This window comes from Salvelinus alpinus, chromosome 18, assembly GCF_045679555.1.
Source record: "Salvelinus alpinus chromosome 18, SLU_Salpinus.1, whole genome shotgun sequence".
NCBI lineage: Eukaryota > Metazoa > Chordata > Actinopteri > Salmoniformes > Salmonidae > Salvelinus > Salvelinus alpinus.
The window spans coordinates 21794174-21813439 of record NC_092103.1 but is presented as its reverse complement, the minus strand read 5'-3'; the positions used below and the strand labels follow the sequence as shown (position 1 = coordinate 21813439).

The 19266-nt window shown below is 42.8% G+C and overlaps 1 protein-coding gene across 2 annotated transcripts in view; it reads right to left on the bottom strand.

The window, feature by feature from the left end:
- LOC139543999 (astrotactin-2-like) overlaps positions 1–19266 on the bottom strand; it is a 450311-nt gene that overhangs the window by 237661 nt on the left and 193384 nt on the right. For both annotated transcript variants that reach the window (XM_071350635.1, XM_071350634.1), the window contains 3 exons: positions 15280–15387; positions 11788–11934; positions 9184–9351 (listed from right to left, as the gene is read on the bottom strand). In XM_071350635.1, the coding sequence (XP_071206736.1) occupies positions 9184–9351; positions 11788–11934; positions 15280–15387 (423 nt within the window). The remainder of the gene's footprint in view (positions 1–9183; positions 9352–11787; positions 11935–15279; positions 15388–19266) is intronic.

Sequence of the window (19266 nt, the reverse complement as noted above, 5' to 3'; positions counted from 1 at the left end):
AGCATGGTAAGTGTCCATGTTTTAACTTCTTGAGAATACAGGGGGTGCTATTTTTCCATTAGCATAATTTGCTCTACAGATTAAACTGCCTCTTATTCAATTATTGCTCTTACTATATGCATATAAATAATACCATTGGAAAGAAAACAATCTCTAGTTTCTAAAACCGTTTCAATTTTGTCTCTGAGTGATACACAAGTCATTTGACAGCACTTTCCCTGACCAAGAAGTAGAATGCAAGAAGTCTATGCTCGCTTCAACGCTCTGCCTATATATGGTCATGACCCCTATGACCAGAAACACACTTCATTCGCCTTCCTCTGGGTGTCAAGAGGACGTCAGAGGAGAAATTCTTTGTTTATCTGGTACTGACGTGAAATAAGACCTATTTCTTTGGCGTGACCGACAACTTCCTGTTTTCTGATTCGCACGAGTTGGAGCTGCGATTGTGTACTGTTTTGCTGGCGTTATGGATGAAAACTATCTCCGTGTCGAATTTTGTTTGATACATGTGACCATATCATCGTAATGTATGTTTTTTCAATATAGTTTAATCAGATTATTTGAATTTTTTCGGGAGTTTTGTGGTGTTCCGTTGTCTGATTTTATTTACGTTTGAGAGATCCGTGCCACTCGACCAGTACCTGTGCTAAATGGAGTGGGAAAGGAACAATTCTGAACGGAACCAACGACTCATCTTGACAAAGGACACTTTGATCAACATTCTGATGAAAGATCAGCCATAGTAAGACCCAATTTACGATGTTATATCATATCTGTTGTGCATGTGAACTGGCCGTGGGCGCCTAGCCGAATCTGCCTGGTATAGCTATGCTAATTTAGCGCTACATTTTGTTTTCGTTATAAAACATTTAATAAATCTGAAATATTGTTTGGATTCACCAGATGTTGGGCTTTCAATATCTGTACGCTGTGTATTTTTCTGAAATGTTTTAAGATGAGTAATTCGTTATATGACGTTGGTCTCTGTAATTGTTCTGGCTGGGTCAGCACTATTTCAGATTGCAGCTGCAATGTAGAACTGTGATTTATACCTGAAAAATGCACATTTTTCCAAAAAAAAACTATGCTATACCATAAATATGTTATCAGACTGTCATCTTATGAAGTTGTTTCTTGGTTAGTGGCTATATATATTTTTATTTAGTCGAATTAGTGATAGCTACTGACGCAGGAAAAAACTATTGGGAGTAAAAAAATCGTGTCCTTTGCTAACGTGGTTAGCTAATAGATTTACATATTGTGTCTTCCCTGTAAAACATTTTAAAAATCTGAAATGGTGGCTTTATTCACAAGACCTGTATCTTTCATCTGGTGTCTTGGACTTGTGATTTAATGATATTTAGATGCTACAAGTTACTTGTGACGCTATGCTAGCTATGCTACTCAGTGGGGGGGGGGGGGGGTGGGGGGGGGTGCTACCGGATCAGGGTTGGTGACTCGTGAGAAGTTAATAGAAACAACTGAACATGACACAATACAAAATAACAAAGAGAATCTAACCGAAAACAGTCCCGTGTGGCACAAACACTGACACAGGAAACAAACACCCACAAACCAACAGTGAAAACAGGCTACCTAAATATGGTTCCCAATCAGAGACAATGAATGACAGCTGCCTCTGATTGAGAACCATATCAGGCCAAACTAGAAAACCCCACATAGAAACAGACAACATAGATAATACCCACCCAACTCACGCCCTGACCAACAAAATAAAGACAAAACAAAGTAAATAAGGTCAGAAACGTGACAGCGCATTGCTGTGCTTATAACGTGAAGAAATAGCCTAAAAGTTTATGAACATTTTAAGCTAAACGTTCTGATCTGTTGGGTCAGCCACCTTGCATAAAACATTTGTTTGATGCTAGTGGTTGTATTAATTTGGTATCTATCTCACAGAACAGAATAGGTCGACTTTTGGACTATGGTGGATAATAGATTGACATAGTCTAGTGCTTCTGCTGTTCGTTAGGCCTACTCATATTGTTGGCTGACGAAAAGTAAATGTGTACAGTTCTTCCAATATCTTCAATATGCACCTCGAAATTGTATAATGACACGCGCAGTTGCGTCCCAGATGTTTCTGACTTGTAGCCTGTGAGAGACCCGATCACGTGAAGGAGAGCCATGTGACTGAGATACTCAGGGAGAAGGGCACAACGCAGCACTCCGGGCCGCAAAAAGCATGTTGTTGTTTTTTAGGGTGCATTAGGGCCACAAAGGCATTATCAAGTGCTTCTCAAATTGTGGAGAAAATACTTATATTTTGTTCAGCTTTGTTCAATTGTATTCTTCATACTATAAAATAATACAAAATAATACCACGGAATACTAAGCAGATCCTGTAGGCTAAATGAACTACCGGTAGTGTAGCCCACAGCCATTTGGAATAGCCACATCACTACCTAACATAAGGATAACTCAGAGAATGCTATTATTTTCTTCTGAAATAGACTACATTTTCTTCATATCATGCCTCTTTAGACCAGTCTAAAATAAATAATGTATTTATTGTGAAGGTGTAGACTTTTAGACTTTTTAAAATGGCTTGCAGGCTATGTGTGGAATCCAGGAGATGCTAAATTTGTTTGTTAATTAACGGTCAATTACCGTGAGACCGACAGTTATTTGCTTGACAATCACCAGCTGACTAAATTTGGAGACCAGTAACTGATCATCCTTCTCTTTCCCTGCAGCCGTCCTGAAGTGACTAACGACACGTTTCATTAGAACGCTTTCCCTATCTTGCACAGGCCATGTGGACCATTTTCACATTTCAAGGTTCACAGCATGGACACAGGAAAGATATTGTTGTCCCGATGCATATTTCCACCATTACACCATTCCAGGGGGGAAAAAATTCTGTGTCTGGACCTTGAGGAGATTCATCCTCGACATCAGCTATTGGGAGGGTGGGGTGGTGGACTGAATAAATAGGGCTGATAAAGCCGGGAACGTTCCAAAACGACCTAGCCATTTCAGCACCTATTAGTTGTGGTAGGAACCTCTGAGTATTTGTTGGTGGAGAAAACGAAGGGAGGGAAAGAAGGGAGGTTGGGCTTGGGCTTTCATGAAATCCTGAACGAGAGAGGTGATGCTATTTCACATGTATCCTCCCCGTGCTGAGATGTGCTAATGTGGCCGATGGCTGGAGAAGCAGGTGGTGTGGCATTACTGATAAGCCGGAGGGATTTATCTAGAGTGTGTGTGTGTGTTTGTGTGTTTGAGCGTGTGTGTGGGTGCGTGTATGCTTTTGTGTGTGTCCAGGTGCCTGTGCGTGTGTGTGATTGAGCTGGCCCCGGACCAAACCCATTCACACGCCACTGAGGCAGAAGGAGACATCCGTATACACAGGGCCAGTGGAGCCATGTCATTCAGCCATTGACTTCCACTGTGATACCTCACATGAGATGAGGATGATAGTTAAGGCAGGGAGGAAGAGGCCAGGAGATTGTTTATCAAGCCAGGATGACACAATGGTGTGGTAATGACAGTGATGGTAGAATGGGTGGCATTAAGGGATGGTGGAGTGACACAGAGACAGTGTTTGAGGTAGCTGAGTAAAATGACTGCAGCTGGCCAACTGGTGATACAACACAGAGGGGTTGTAAAGTGAAATGTGTGTTCTTATAGGAGTATAGGAGTGTGCTTGTAATTACAACGTGCACCCTTTATTGGGTAAATAAAGTATTTTGAAAGGAATTTAATTGTTTATTGATTGATCTGATACATTCTCCCACTCAATTCTGATTCCCCAACAACAACTTTAGACTTACACATCACTACGTTAAAAGGAGGGGGAACTAAAATCTCATTTGTCATTAATACAGCATCTCCAAAAGAACGTCCCTCTCTGTTATCGGGGTTCTATTGAAGCCTCATCACCACAAATATTTTATCTTGCTTTGAGGCATGCGTTCAGGACCCCCACCTCAGATAATGCCTTTGTGTAGTATTTTCATAATAGATGTGTTATTAGGTGGTGCATATTTGCTTTCTTGAAAGTCTTCGGGCTTTATCTCCTTCTCAGGCATTTGACTTTCATTCGGTGCAGAGGCAAGTTCACAGGGCAGGAAATGAATTTAGATCCCCTTGCCGCCGCCTTTTTTTCAATGACAGCTTATCAGGCGCTCCTCATTCTCCAGCAGTGGTTCATCTACAAAACTGCACATTGCACCGATTGTTTCCCAGGCCTTACTGTGAGCCAGTAAAGACAAGTTGGAATGAGTGAGCGCAGATGATGTCGGGGCTAGGGGTTAGGGGACTTGTGTAGTGTGCATTTTTAGGTTTTGGAAGGAGTGGTGGATGGATAAAGGCAGGTGTTTAGCTAGGAAACGTTGAAGAGACAGGATCTGCTAGTAAACCTACATAACAACTGGTTCATTCACACATCCTCTGGAGCATATTTTGGAAGCAGCTGATTTGTAATAAAAGTAAACACTGCTTCTATAGATAAACCGCTCATATTGTTTACCAAAGCATCACTGCATGGATATGAACGCAAATTGAGTCAGCTTTATAAAGTTTAAATATTCTGAATTAAGTGAGAAAAAGCTCAACAATAAGCAATTCTAGTGACAGAGGACCATATCAACAGCAAAGAGTGTGAATTGAATCTCACAAATCTACCCCTGAAATACATTCTCACATTCAGTAACTACAAGAGAGTTAAATATACACGTATATCACTAAAACAAAGCTGTACTTCAGTGTTCTGAACATTCAAAACACCTGCTCTTTCCATGACATAGACTGACCAGGAGAATCCAGGAGAAAGCTATGATCCCTTATTGATGTCACTTGTTAAATCCCCTTCAATCAGTGTAGATGAAGGGGAGGAGACAGGTTAAATAAGGATTTTTAAGCCTTGAGACAATTGAGACATGGATTGTGCATGTGTGCCATTTAGAGGGTGAATGGGAAAGAAAATATTTAAGTGCCTTTGAACAGGGTATGGTAGTAGGTGCCAGGTGTACCGGTTTGTGTCAAGAACTGCAATGCTGCTGGGTTTTTCACGCTCAACAGTTTCCCATATGAATGATCAAGAATGGTCCACCACCCAAAGTACTTCCAGCCAACTTGACACAAATGTGGGAAGGATTGGATTCAACTTTGGCCAGCATCCCTGTGGAAGGCTTTCAACACTTTGTAGAGTACATGCCCCGACGAATTGAGGATTTGAGGGTAAAAAGGCTGTGAACTCAATATTAGGAAGGTGTTCTTAATGTTTGGTATACTCAGTGTATATTCCTCTAAGAGTTCTCACACATGCTCAGCTGCTTGTGTAAGGAAAAGAGGGCTAGCTCGCTGAAAGCTATCATTTCAATTATGTCGAAACAGCCCTGCTCTTTTTCCCATCTCCATTTTCTCCCTTTCATTTGCTGTACCACAATCACGCTTTTCACAGAAACACAAAACACCATACGGGCTCTAGGCAAACGGAACAAAGACCCACTGAGAAGAAAACAGCATAAAGATAGTGTGTCTCCATCTCCTCTCTACTGGGTCCACTTGTGTGCTGGAAGACACAGATGAAAATATGAGTATGTGCTCTTTTGAGGAATGACTTTAATTTCCCTGTCTGAGAAGAGATGAGAAGCCTCCAAAGAGATACAGTACATTTGTTGCCAATTACTGACTCAAACAATCTTTTTAATTTGGAGAGAGAGAGAGAGAGAGAGAGAGAGAGAGAGAGAGAGAGAGAGAGAGAGAGAGAGAGAGAGAGAGAGAGAGAGAGAGAGAGAGAGAGAGAGAGAGAGAGAGAGAGAGAGAGAGAGAGAGAGAGAGAGAGAGAGAGAGAGAGAGAGAGAGAGAGAGAGAGAGAGAGAGAGAGAGAGAGAGAGAGAGAGAGAGAGAGAGAGAGAGAGAGAGAGAGAGAGAGAGAGAGAGAGAGAGAGAGAGAGAGAGAGAGCAGAGAGAGCGAGAGAGCGAGAGAAGGGGGTAGGGAGAATGCTATGTGCCGTTGTAACGGCTGTCGTCGGAAGAAGGTGAAGACCAAAACGCAGCGTGGTAAGTGTTCGTCATGTTTAATAGAGACTGAACACTAAAAGGCAAAAAACAACAAAGTGACAACCGAAACAGCTCCGTCAGGTGCAACACACACTAAACAGAAATTAATCACCCACAACACAAAATGGAAAACAGGCTACCTAAGTATGGCTCCCAATCAGAGACAACGATAGACAGCTGCCTCTGATTGGGAACCACACCAGGCCAAACACATAGAAAACCAACAACATAGAAAAAAGAACATAGACTGCCCACCCTAGTCACACCCTTGCCTAACCAAAATAGAGAATAAAAAACCTCTCTATAGCTAGGGCGTGACAGCCGTATTACTGTCCATATACTGAAAACATAGGCTTGAAAAATGTAGAGGACATAGAGGAGATAAATAGATCTGCTGAGAAGCATGCTCATTTTGGTAGGTTGAATGTCTAAGCTAACATGGCATACCCACATTATTAGTAACAGCACAAGAAAAGAGCCCGCCAAGAACATTACAAACAGTACTTAGGATTCTCTGAAAAAGTAATAGCTGTATTGTCTAAAATTGCTTAACTTTCAAATACATCGATGTTTCCCAATTTAGCAGAATAGTTGTCTAGGTACTGTATGTGCAGGACAGAGTCTAGTATACTGTATGATTTACCTTCCTCACCATGACACAGACAGAGCCAAGTCCATCAGTAGTAGTTTATGTGTGATGTGTTGAGTGGCCTCCTACTGTATTCCATTATGCATCAGCCCTCAACATGCCCTTGTCTGGGGTGATATAAATTGCACATACATTACAGCATGTAATCCATGTTAATAAACTTAGACTGGCTCTATTACAGTAGGACAGGGGAAGTATCCCACCCAGGGGACCAGACACGTTCTACCATCTGTGCTTTTACTGTGTTTTTTGTAGGTTTTTGGGATTGGGTTCACATAAAATAATTAATTTGAGGATAAGCCAAATGAAAACTTAGTGCTAAACTGTTTTTGTGTTGTGGATTTCTTGTGGGTTCAAATAAACAACTGTGTGGAACAGAACAATATGTTTTACTGATGGTTCAAACAACAAGATCCTATATACTGACCCCCGATAGAACAGTGGTTGACAGAAACTGTTACAAACGTCCCATTATAGCCCCTTTACATGTCCGGTTAGTTCTCTTACCCAGGACTCCACAGGCCTGCGGTGAAACATTTCCTCCGTACTTTCATATCAGACGACTTCCTTTACGAGACAAAGAATCCAGATTGATGATTATAACACAAAGTGATGGTTCTGAAGTGATGGTTCTCCACCCCGGCGAGATTATTTCTCTCACGGCTGAGTTTCTTGGGCAAAGCAAAGCCTCTTTCTACTTACTCTGTGAGAACTAGATTAAAAACTAAAGTGACACATTTGCATGAAAATCGCCCTTCAATGCACACCAGTCATTAAGTGGGGGTAATTGAAAAAGAAAAATGGAGGAGCGAATCAACACATCTGGTGAATCGGTGATTCTGTACCATGACTCTAAGTAGCGAGGGATAGGGCTTTGATAGCGCTCCAACCCATTGAGTCTAATGGTCATTAGCAAGGAGTCTTCTACCTCTTTGTTGGCCATAGTGATTAAAGCCTATAAATACCGGAGCATGAGCCATTAGGTTGGACTATAGTGGCCCATGTTGACTGATTTAATAAGGGAGAGCAATTGTTCAAATTAAAATACTACTAAAGTTGGCCAGGCGTCTGGCCCATGCCTGCGAGCGTGAGTGATGGAGTGGTTATGCAAAATGTGTGTGTTATCCCATGAAACAAGGCAAGTGATCGTTTGGACGGTGGAGGTGTCAAAGAGTTTAAACACACAACGGAGCGTAAAGTTGAAAGGCACTTGTTCATATGGAGCCAGATATATAGTTAATAACCGAGTTATATTTATAGTCAAGTAATAGTCAACTATATACTAAGGCCCCGTTTCTCCTGATGCCAGGAAACACTATTGGCCCTATAATCAAACAGGAACTTCAGCCAACCATAAAAATGACATCACCATTCCCATCTAGCCTCAAACTATCAGAATCATTCTTGAGACCCTGCCATCTTTCAGGAGACCACTTTCCCTCCTAGACCCCCCAAATATCCCCCTGATATCCCTGATACAGCATCAGAGAGCCCTATTCTATAGGTTTCAGCAGAGTTCCAGGGTTTACACAAATGGAGCAGAAACCTGTGGAGGAAGACACCCCATTTCACTGCCTCTCCTTCACTTTTATGACGCTAACCTTTACTGTTTACTTAGCTTAGCCGCAGCGCTAATTCATCATCAGGCATAATAACTCACATCAGACAACACCTTTAAGGGTCTCAGGGGGCTCCTTATAGACTTCAGTATTGGTGTGAAAAGAAAGGGGTCTGCAATAGGGAAGTATCAAAGCTATCAGACAGCAAGTCTAAATGTCAGCACTCTGGGCCCAGTGCTGTGTAAAAGCACATTGAGAGGATGTGGTGAGGAGAGGAGGGTAATATTCTCCACACAGTACTCTGTGACATTGGCCACTCTTATCTGTTTGACTCCTAACCGGAGCTGGCGGGGGTTGAATGAGACCCAGAGCCTGAGATTAGCACTGAAGGTCAAGAGCAAATAAATGTATTTGCTGTAGAGATCCCATCAGCGGCTAAACCTCAGCCAGATGTGTTATATATATCACCAAACCTTGAGACAACTCTTTCTGGTCCCAAGGAACTCTCTGGAGATTGCAGAAGGGACATATACATGTATGTGTGTGTGTGTGTGTGTGTGTGTGTGTGTGTGTGTGTGGTTGTTCTTCTATTCTCGTGAAATCCCCAAATTTCCCCACAAGGATAGTAAAACAAGGAAAATGTCCCATGTCCCCACGAGGACAAAGGCTATTTTATGCTTAGGGGTTAGGTTTAGGGTTACAATTATGGTTAGGGTTAGGGGTTAGGTTTAGGGTTAAGCATTAGGTTTAGGGTTAGGCGGTAGGTTTAGGATTAGGGGTTAGGATTAAGGATAGGTTTAGGGAAAATAGGATTTCGAATGGAAATACATTTTAGGTCCCCATGAGGATAAAAGAACCAGTGTGTGTTTGTGCCTCTGGCTGTATGCACATGTGTGTGTGTGTGTGTGTGTGTGTGTGTGTGTGTGTGTTTGTGTCACTAACCCGTCTCTTGGTCACACAGCTGTTCACAGGGCTCAGTGGTCCTCTGGCCACAGTAATCTCTGACCCACTGGGTGGAGGAGTTGGTCTGGTAATATAGGATCAGCTTGGCAGGGTTCAGCCAGTTAGACACGTCCAGGAAACTGCCCATGCTCACCACAAAACTACTTCCTGGAACAAAAAGAGAACAGAACACACTTTTACTCATCACATTTCTCTCAGCAGATCATACTCATGTAGTTTGAGGTATTACAGGATCATCCATCATTCAACGCTCAGTGTAACATATCCATGTTTATTGGAGTGAAGATCTTTCTGCTGCTAACAACCTGGCTATTCTCTTCTTACTAGCTCGATAGGACATAGAACTGGATATTCAAACATGTTCAATGACCCATTAGTTAAAATGTGAAAATAATGAACACCTATATTATCAATATTATGAGGATACAGTTCAATAAAAAATATTATCTACAGCACAATTAGCAGCTATTGATGCCACTTCCACTGTGAAACTCAGGTGATGTGAAGTGATAGGCCAGTCAGTGGTTCACCCATAGAGATCCTATTAAATGACTATAGGGGTTATGTCATAAACCCTCAAAGTCCCAGAATGGGGTGAAAATGGCAGCCATATTGGTCAGGGGAAAAATCCAAACCAGTCTAATTGGAATGAATGGCAGAAGAGGCATAATGCTGTTTTAACTTATGCCGGAAAATAAAACAAAGGCATGTGTTATATCAGAAATTGTGTATTAGAATTATTGCCAACCTAAAATATTCATGTCCATTCTAGTATTCTAATTCCTAATTCTATGGGTTCACCAATCAGCCCAGGGAACAGTGTAACAGGGTGCTGAGTGATTCAATCCCTGATTTACTATTCAGCCGTGCCATTCCTACCACAATCGTTAAACTTCTATCACTAAACGGATTATTCTTAATTGATGCTATTGATTATTTTCTCCAGGGGGAGCAGTGAAGAGATTACATTTCTACCGTCTTCAAGGATATAGATTCAAATAACTAGCACTATGCATGTATGTAGTGTGTTCATGTGTCTGTTTGCGTTCTCGAGACAGGAGACAGTGAGAGAGAGAGACAGAGAGAGACAGAGAGGGGAGGAGCAAAAGAGAAAGTCACAACCCACTCTGCAAAAACTGGTTGAATCAACATTGTTTACACGTCATATCAACCCCAAAAATCTAAAAAAGATTGAAACCCCCCCCGCTTATATCTGTTGGTGGGGTCTCTGCTCTGCATTTGTTGGGTATTTACACTCCTGAGCCCACTCAGCTCCCTGATAATATCCCCCAATCTGACTGAGTTAGCACCAGTCTGCCACGGGCGGCTGATGAGGGATATTTCTGCCCCCCATTTGCTGCCATTTAAATGGCGGCCGTGCGTGTGCTATCTTAACTACAAATGCTCCCAGCGTCCACCAAGAGCTAAAAAAAATGGTGTTCTCCTGGTTAATGCCAGGTCAGCACTTCACCAAAATAATATCAACCTTAGGCTGGGGGACTGAGGCATCGGTGACCAGACTACCTGTTCTGTTCTGCTGATGTGTTGGACGCACAGCTTAGAAGATAAGCGAGTGGCTAATTAAATTGCTTGGGCTCTTCATAATCACTCTCCTCCTTCCATCCATCCCTCCCCCTCTCTCCCCTGGCCCTTTAGCTTACGGCGAGGAATGGGGAGTCCTGGTATCTTGCCAACTCCAGACCTATACCCATGGACCTCCCATGTCCGAAGACCTCTCAGTCAGGATGGAAGTGTAAATACTCTGGAAACTGGAGTAATTATCTATTAAATTTGCCTATTCTGTCAGGATGCATGTGGCTTGTCCCCTGATGCAGTTTTGACAGTTAGTGCACGTTTATCTAACAGTGGTCCATAGAAATGCATAGCAATTATGACTGTTTTGTTTGTTCCAGCCTAATTAACAAGGATTAATGTAGTATCTCTCAATTATGTGTAGTACTTACTATAGAATGTTGTAGTATACTGTAGAATACTATAGTAAATACTACAGTATTATCTACCTTTAAAAAAACACTGTAGTAAATACTACAGCCATGTCAGGCAAAACCACTAGTCCGCAAAAACATTACACTTTTTAACGATAGTAAATACTACAGCATTTAATTTGCATATACCCTGCCCATTCCCCTCCCCTATATCCCGATGTGTGCCACCCATTAGTGAGAAACCTACATGCCAAGTATAGACCACAGAATGTGTTCCCTGCAGGTTATAGAGAAGAGCAGGAGCGCTGAACACGTTATAGATCGTTTTCTCTTTTAGTATTTCTCCGGTAGGTTTCCTCAAGGAGAAAGACTCCACTTATATGTCAAACATAATAAAACCAATAACATTGTAAATATTACAGTAATGTCAGCAGAAACACTACGGTAAATACTACAGTATACAACATTATGCAAAAACATTGAAGTATTTACTATAGTTTATACACTAGTTATTTTATTACAGTATTTAAACTATAGTTAACTGTAAATACTACAGTATACTGTGGGAGAGAGAGAGAGTCTCTGCCAGAGAGAGAGAGAGAGAGAGAGTAGTACTAAGAGAGAGAGGAATACTAACCGTCGGCAACAAAGTGTTCGGGCACGTGGAGCGTGACCTTGACGGTGAGAGAGCAGGAGAGCTGCGTGCCGTAAACCACAGCCAGGACACACGTACTGATGGTGATCAACGTCAGAGTGGCCTTGTTCATCGGGCTGTGTGGACAACCTGAGGGAGGGGGAGACAGGAGTTAGGTCTCACATCAAAACTCAAGGAAGGTGCAGAGAAAACACATGCAAATTATGACTGAAGCTGTTAGGACACAACAAAGAAATGGATTCAAAAACAAGAATATACAGGAATATGAAATATTTTCTGAACATGTCTATTTAATCTGAAATGTATTAATCAGCACCATGTCAAAACCACTTTTGGTGGTCCAAAAACGATCAAACAGTTTAATTTCAAACACACTGTACCACCAAACTTTCACTTTTCATGAAAAACAAACTAGCTAAAACCACCACATACACTCCAGATAGTCTCTGGCTCCTGTAGATGTAGGGGGAGTTGTTGTGTTTTGATTGGAGTTTTGGTGGTGAGCTCGGAACCATCCAGGGTTCTTTCTAAACTGATTTATGAACAGCACAAAGGCTGTAGTCCAGCAGAGGCAATTAATCGTCATGATAAAAGATGTTAAGAAGGCCCAGCCTCTTTCCACCAGTACAACATCTAGTGTTGCTGATAAATGACACCATCATCTCTGACAGCATTATAGATGGGTTGTTTTGGATGCCCTTAAGGTGTCTGTGGGCTTCTCTCCACATTGGGGAGAAAGGGAGCTGAAATGAGCTCATTATCTCCCATAGAGTGGAATTCATCATACAGCAGCACGCAGGTGTCATATCAAGAGCCATATTACCAGTCACCAAGGTGAGGGCAGAGCTGTTATTGAGGGTCAATGGACAGCCTGCTATTTGCTTCTGGATGACGTGTAATGATACAACTTGACTTTTCCTTCCAGTCAAAGCATCTCACTTTAACCCCTGGAATCACACATGTTCTGAAACCAACCTTACACATATGGCTCATACTGTGCCGGTGTTACATTCCAATAGCTGCTATTTCCAGCAAATGTGGGAATGGTTGCTATATGGAAGTGATGGAGCTTAGGACTGCGACTGATAAACAGACAAGACACTCCAATCACCCGGGTGGACGAACAGTAATGCCCACTGTGTGTGTGTGGGTGGGGACAAACATAAAAGAGGATGAATATGAGAGAGAGAGAGAGAGAGAGAGAGAGAGAGAGAGAGAGAGAGAGAGAGAGAGAGAGAGAGAGAGAGAGAGAGAGAGAGAGAGAGAGAGAGAGAGAGAGAGAGAGAGAGAGAGAGAGAGAGAGAGAGAGAGAGAGAGAGAGAGAGAGAGAGAGAGAGAGAGAGAGAGAGAGAGAGAGAGAGAGAGAGAGAGAGAGAGAGAGAGAGAGAGAGAGAGAGAGAGAGAGAGAGAGAGAGAGAGATTAAGAGACACTCCAATCACCTGGATTTATCTAATGACCCTGCCATTTTGGCTGGACTGAAGCAGTGGGTGTCTATGACAACAGCTCCCCAGCAACTAATCCCAACTGTGTGAACACTCGGGAATGATTAGGTCTGTGAGGGGGCCCTCAATTACTGTAAAAGCCTACAGATAACACTAACAGATGCACACACACGACCACACATCAACGCAGGGGATGATAGGTTGGCACATATATACGGACACTCACACACTTATATACACATTCATTCACACACACAAAAACGGCAGAAGGGCAACCACACAAACACACTAGCACATGCCAACTGCAAACAAAACGACATAATACTCAAAGCACAAGTACATTTGGTACACACAATCTGAATTTCTTCCACACTCAATCACAGGCTCATACTAGCACCCTTCACACTTGTGCGCCCACGGTCTCCAGCTAATGCATGTTAACAGTGTCCTTTTTATAGAGAAGTCTGCAGTACAACCAACAGCTAAGATAAGCTTACTGGCATAATACACCCATATAACATACACAATCATAAACACAAATAAACATGCATATTATGCAAACATGAACGTATTAATGCACAGGGACGCGCTCACAAACATACAAGAAAGGCACATTCACAAGGACATCCAAGACCACACACACACACACACACACACACACACACACACACACACACACACACACACACACACACACACACACACACACACACACACACACACACACACACACACACTATACTATCAAATGGCAGTTTGGTTATGCAGACTAAATCATGGCATCCATTAAGGCATTTGATTCAGCTTGCTTATCATTCAGACTCCATTTTCCTCAGCTCATGTATCTGCTGAGTGTCATGATGGTGCTATAAAGCCTTCTAACACCACTCTGGGGATGCCAATGTCTTCCCTGCTCCCAGCTCCACTCACAAACCCAAAGATATATATTCTTACTGCAGTCGGCTCAGTCCCTCCCATGCTCCCCATACAGTTACAATTGCATTTTTTTAACACCACCACTGTCAAAACAGTAAATGTAGCCATAAGCCATATTGTCAGAGTTGGATATTCAGTTACTGTTATTTTTTCCATAACTAAGTTGTTGTGTTTTTACAGTAGACCCAACGGTGAAATATTCTATGGTGGTAGGATTTTACTCGTTCAACGGCTTTGGCTGCTTCAGTGAAAATTCAATTCACACACTAGCCTATTGAAGCTTTGGTTCTGTCAGTGATAGAGAATGAACAAATGGGGGTTGAAATCTGGTTGAATTTGGGAAACGAATTTGCATAGCAGCATGTCCCAGGGCTGGGCGGAGGGAGTTGATACTGGATTTTTCAAATCATCAAGCTTCCCAACAAAGTTTGCAGTCAGTACTGAGAAGGTCAGCAGGCACATTTCTATTGAGAGCAAACTTCTGTGTAAACACACTTAAGAAATCACATTGACGAAAATGGGAAATTGCCCTTGAAATCCACTTAGAGTAAATTCTAGCCGTAGTTTCCTCTTTCCACACACATACTGTATATGGACAATGACGCACGCACGCACGCACGCACGCACGCACGCACGCACACACACACACACACACACACACACACACACACACACACACACACACACACACACACACACACACACACACACACACACACACACACACACACACACACACACACACACACACACACACACACACACACACACACACACACACACACACACACACACACACACACACACACACACACACACACACACACACACACACACACACACACACACACACAGCTTGCTTAGCGAGTACCACTTCCTCCCAATTCGATCATTACTTGGCGCAAACTCGAGACCCCTGCCTCACAAACACACGTGACCACCCTCCTCAAGCGTCTCAGCCGATCGCGTCACCTCAAAAGCTTGTGAGGTGACGCAAGCGGGACACTTAAGGCTGAGGAGTAAGTTTGGCACATCCCCGTGTTCTACACACGCATGCGCACACACAAACACACACAACAACTTCTCTAGTCTCACCTCTGCTGCGCCGGCGTCCCCTGTGCTGCTCTGTGTAGAACTTCAGCTGGGTCTCATCATCACCCTCTGACCCCGAGTCTCCTTGGCGCCCAAACACACTACCAGCCACTGGAAGAGGAGAGACAGAAGGCAAGAAATAGGAGATGAACGGCATGGAGAACAATTGGGTCATAAGTGTATATTGTTACCAGTATGGTGCGAAACTGCCATTACTGTGTCCGTCTGGGATAGACTCACACAATGTGTTTTTGGAGACAGCTAGTTTCAATCAATAGCACATCACATTCAACCATAACAGACCACATTCAGCCATTCATTTCTCAGTGTTCCTTCTTCCTTATTCCCTCACCCACCAACTAAAGGCCTATACAATACTCACTAACCCATCAAGATCCCCAAATAAATGGTCGACTACCATACAGCAAACATATTGCTTTAGTTTCCAACGACCCTGAATTTCCCACTCAAAACATTTCCTAGGCCCTTGAAAGTCAAATCTGCTAAGTGTTTAGGCTACACTGCAGTCTATTCATAGTTGCAGCTCTCTATCAGGGTTCTTCAACTCATCCTAAAAGCATGCTGTTAAAATCTCATCTCTCAAGGACTACAAACACAATCTCCCCGTAATGAAGAAAGGAGAAACTAAAAACGCAATGACTGCAATATGCCTTGGCCAACCTGTCTTTGAGGCGAGCCGTTTCGCATTGTGCAGTGGATTAGTTAGTCTACTTGAAACACCGGATCAAAGGTACTAATTTTGCACCTCACGCAAAAGCGTGCCAAGGAGACAGGAGTGCAAGCAGCTTTCGCACGCAGGTTCTTGGAATGAATTATATTTAGGGAAAACAAAATCAGCATTTGATGGAAGTTGATGGAAAGGCCTTTTATATGTCTCACTTTGAGACATTTTCAGGCCGGAATTATTGAACGCTTTCTATTAGACGAGCTGTTTACATGGGCACCCTTCAAAGAGTTTTATGGAGCGGATCACTTGAAAGGCATGCTCCCCTTTAACCACTGAATAAAGCCATCGCAATGCACATCAAATATGTGATGATCTGCAGAAACAGAATGAAGCGTGAAGCCTTAGGATGATGAGACCAAACTTCACCATAGTAAAGAGTAACAATATATTGTTGTGAAATGTACTCCACACCTAGCAATGCCATAAAGGGGTTCTAACATCTTTGCGTATCGAATTAAGGTGTTGGCTTGACAGTCGCCGGACCCGGGTTCGTATCCCGGTCGGGACTACCCCCACCGAATTTGCTACATTAGTGTCAAAAGTGAGATGTCGCCTGTGAGACCATCGGAGAGGCGTGTACACGTCAGCTTGGTATAGAGAAGTGTGGGGGCATGCTCTCCCAAAGGAAGGCGGTAATGTAGCAACCTTAACATAACTGCGATTACAGTGTCTGGGATGGACTCACAGAATGTGTTTTTGGAATTGGTTTGACAGTCGCTGGGCCCGAGTTCGAGTCCCCAAATCTCTACAACAATATGCAGTAGGTGCCCACTGTTCAACATTAGCAGGAGGAAAAGTTAAATGATAGTAATACAAAAGAAGATAATGTTTCAAAAAGGCAATGAAACAAAACGAAAGGACTCGGACTAAGCAGGCATTATATAACTCACTAGGCACAGGTGGGGTCTACTAGGCTCTGACCACCCTCTACATGTGCAATTCTGTTAATGGCAAAATCAAACACCTGTCACAGCGTTATATATTGACCTCCCCCATGGCCACGTAAACACCGTAGAGCATTCCAAAATGGCCCACAATCTAGCAAGGATCCAATTACTCGCATTTAAAATATAAGCAAAACACTTTCGGAAATCATAACCATGTCTAAAGCAGACTGGGTAAACACTCTTTGAACATATAAATGGTATCAACAACATATTCATTAATTAGCATCACATAGGCCTAATTCCAAACAAAACAGAAGACAGGAGAATGCCCTCCCGTGCCCAGAAATACTGGCACACATTTGCGTGCGCTTTAGAATGCACAGTGGAGCATGGACCAACCGGTGAAGCGTAGCAACACAAACAAACAAAAAAGAATGATGATAGAAGCGGATTCAATGGCCGTGGGATGACATAAGTGTGATGACGCGAGGGCTTATGAAGTACAGACCTTCGTCTCCTGAGTACAAACCTTTGTTCAATTCGTTCAATCCTTCATCTCCTGAATACAAACCAACTGGACTTACATGTACAGATGTCAGATCTTAATAATACCCATTTTGTCGCAGCAGGAAAATAATCCTGCAGCAGGAGGATTTTAATAAATATTGAATATTTAAAATTACCGCCAGGACCAGCTGGAACTGTTTGTAGGCTATACAATAACTTAAACTGCAGGTCCACTGGGCGTCAGTTCAAGTATCCTATTTAAGCCACAGTGTGTCTCGTGTGAATTCTTATGTGGATTATAATACATGTTCATATTTGTAGGGGGTACATGTATTTTTAATGAAGGAAAATCTGTTTTTTAGATTAATTGTTTTACTATATGTTCAAGTCAATCAATATGCCAAATACATGTTTGGTTGCCTCAGTGCTAGTGTGATCCAGAGGTTACTACCACTGACCTCAAATGACGTTAACAGACAGTAACTATGATGATGCAATCGCTCTTCACAAGATTTGAAAGGAAGGATCTTGTGATTAGTGCTCACATGTCAAAGCTGCTGAATCTCACTCCTGTGAAGAAATCCTCTGATCTAAATGCATTGAGGCAGCTATATGATGAATGTGAAATTCAGAATTGGAGTTTGGAATCACTGGGTGTATTGCCAGAATCCTACGGAAGCCTACTATGCCCAATCTTACTGCATATGATTCCAGAAGACTTAGCTCTTGACTATTAGTCGTCTAAGGGGAGTAGAGTAGTCAGTTTCGTACAGAGGGAGGTTCAGAGCAGGGAGAGAGCACTACAAATGACAAGATCATGCAACCAACAGAAAGAGAGCAAACCATGGAACAAGTCATGCTCCTCCAATGAAATGAAAACAAAAAGACCCAACATGCCATCTGCTGCGGCATTGCACACAGCCAGCCAGAAGGAACAAAACTGTCTATTCTGTGACAGTGCAGACCACAAATTAGAAAACAGGCTCAGACCACAATATTGCTGCACGCAAAGAGAAACGAAAGAAAATGGGAAGATGTTTTGTATGTTTAGGACAGAAACACATAGCAAAATTATGTCAAGTCAAAGACATGTCATGTGCAACATGTGGAAGCAGACATCAAATTGCTGTGTGTACCGGTAAGAGGAGTGAGGTGCAACCCCCTACTGTTTCTGCAGATGCTGTTATTTCCTCAGTTATTCCCCATTCAGTGAAGATGAAACCAGATGGACAGAACACTGTGTTGCTACAAACGGCAAAGGCATGGGTAGAAGGCCCATCGGGCAGGAAGATAGCTCGTTGCTTACTAGGAGGCAGTCAGAGAAGCTTTGTACATAAAAAATCTTGTGAAGCGTCTGAAGCGACCAGACAAGAGGCATTCACTCTTCACACGTTTGGCTCCTCTGCTCCAGCAACGTCCCAAAGCAACATAATACAATTAATATTGGAGAATGTCTGGGACAAACAGCAGAGAATTGAAATAGAGGCAATTGAAACCCCACAAGTGTGCAAAGCTGTGATGAAGGCTCCTGGTGAGCAGATTCAACATGAGCTCAATAGAAAGGGACTGCAGCTCGCAGACTTTCCAGAAGATGACAATGATCCTGAACTCTCTGTCCTGATAGGAACAGAGTACTACTGGCAGATAGTATCAGGCTGAGTGGAGCAACTGACAGAGATGATGTTCGCTTTAGAGAGCACCTTTGGATGGTCGTTGCAGGGACCAGTGTCCATGTAAAGTGTCTAGTCTCCAAACAACTGCATGCATTCTGGGAGCTTGAGTCTCTGGGTATCACAAGCGAGAAAACACAGAATGCAGAGGAAAACGAGGCTCTACAGAGGTTCGAGA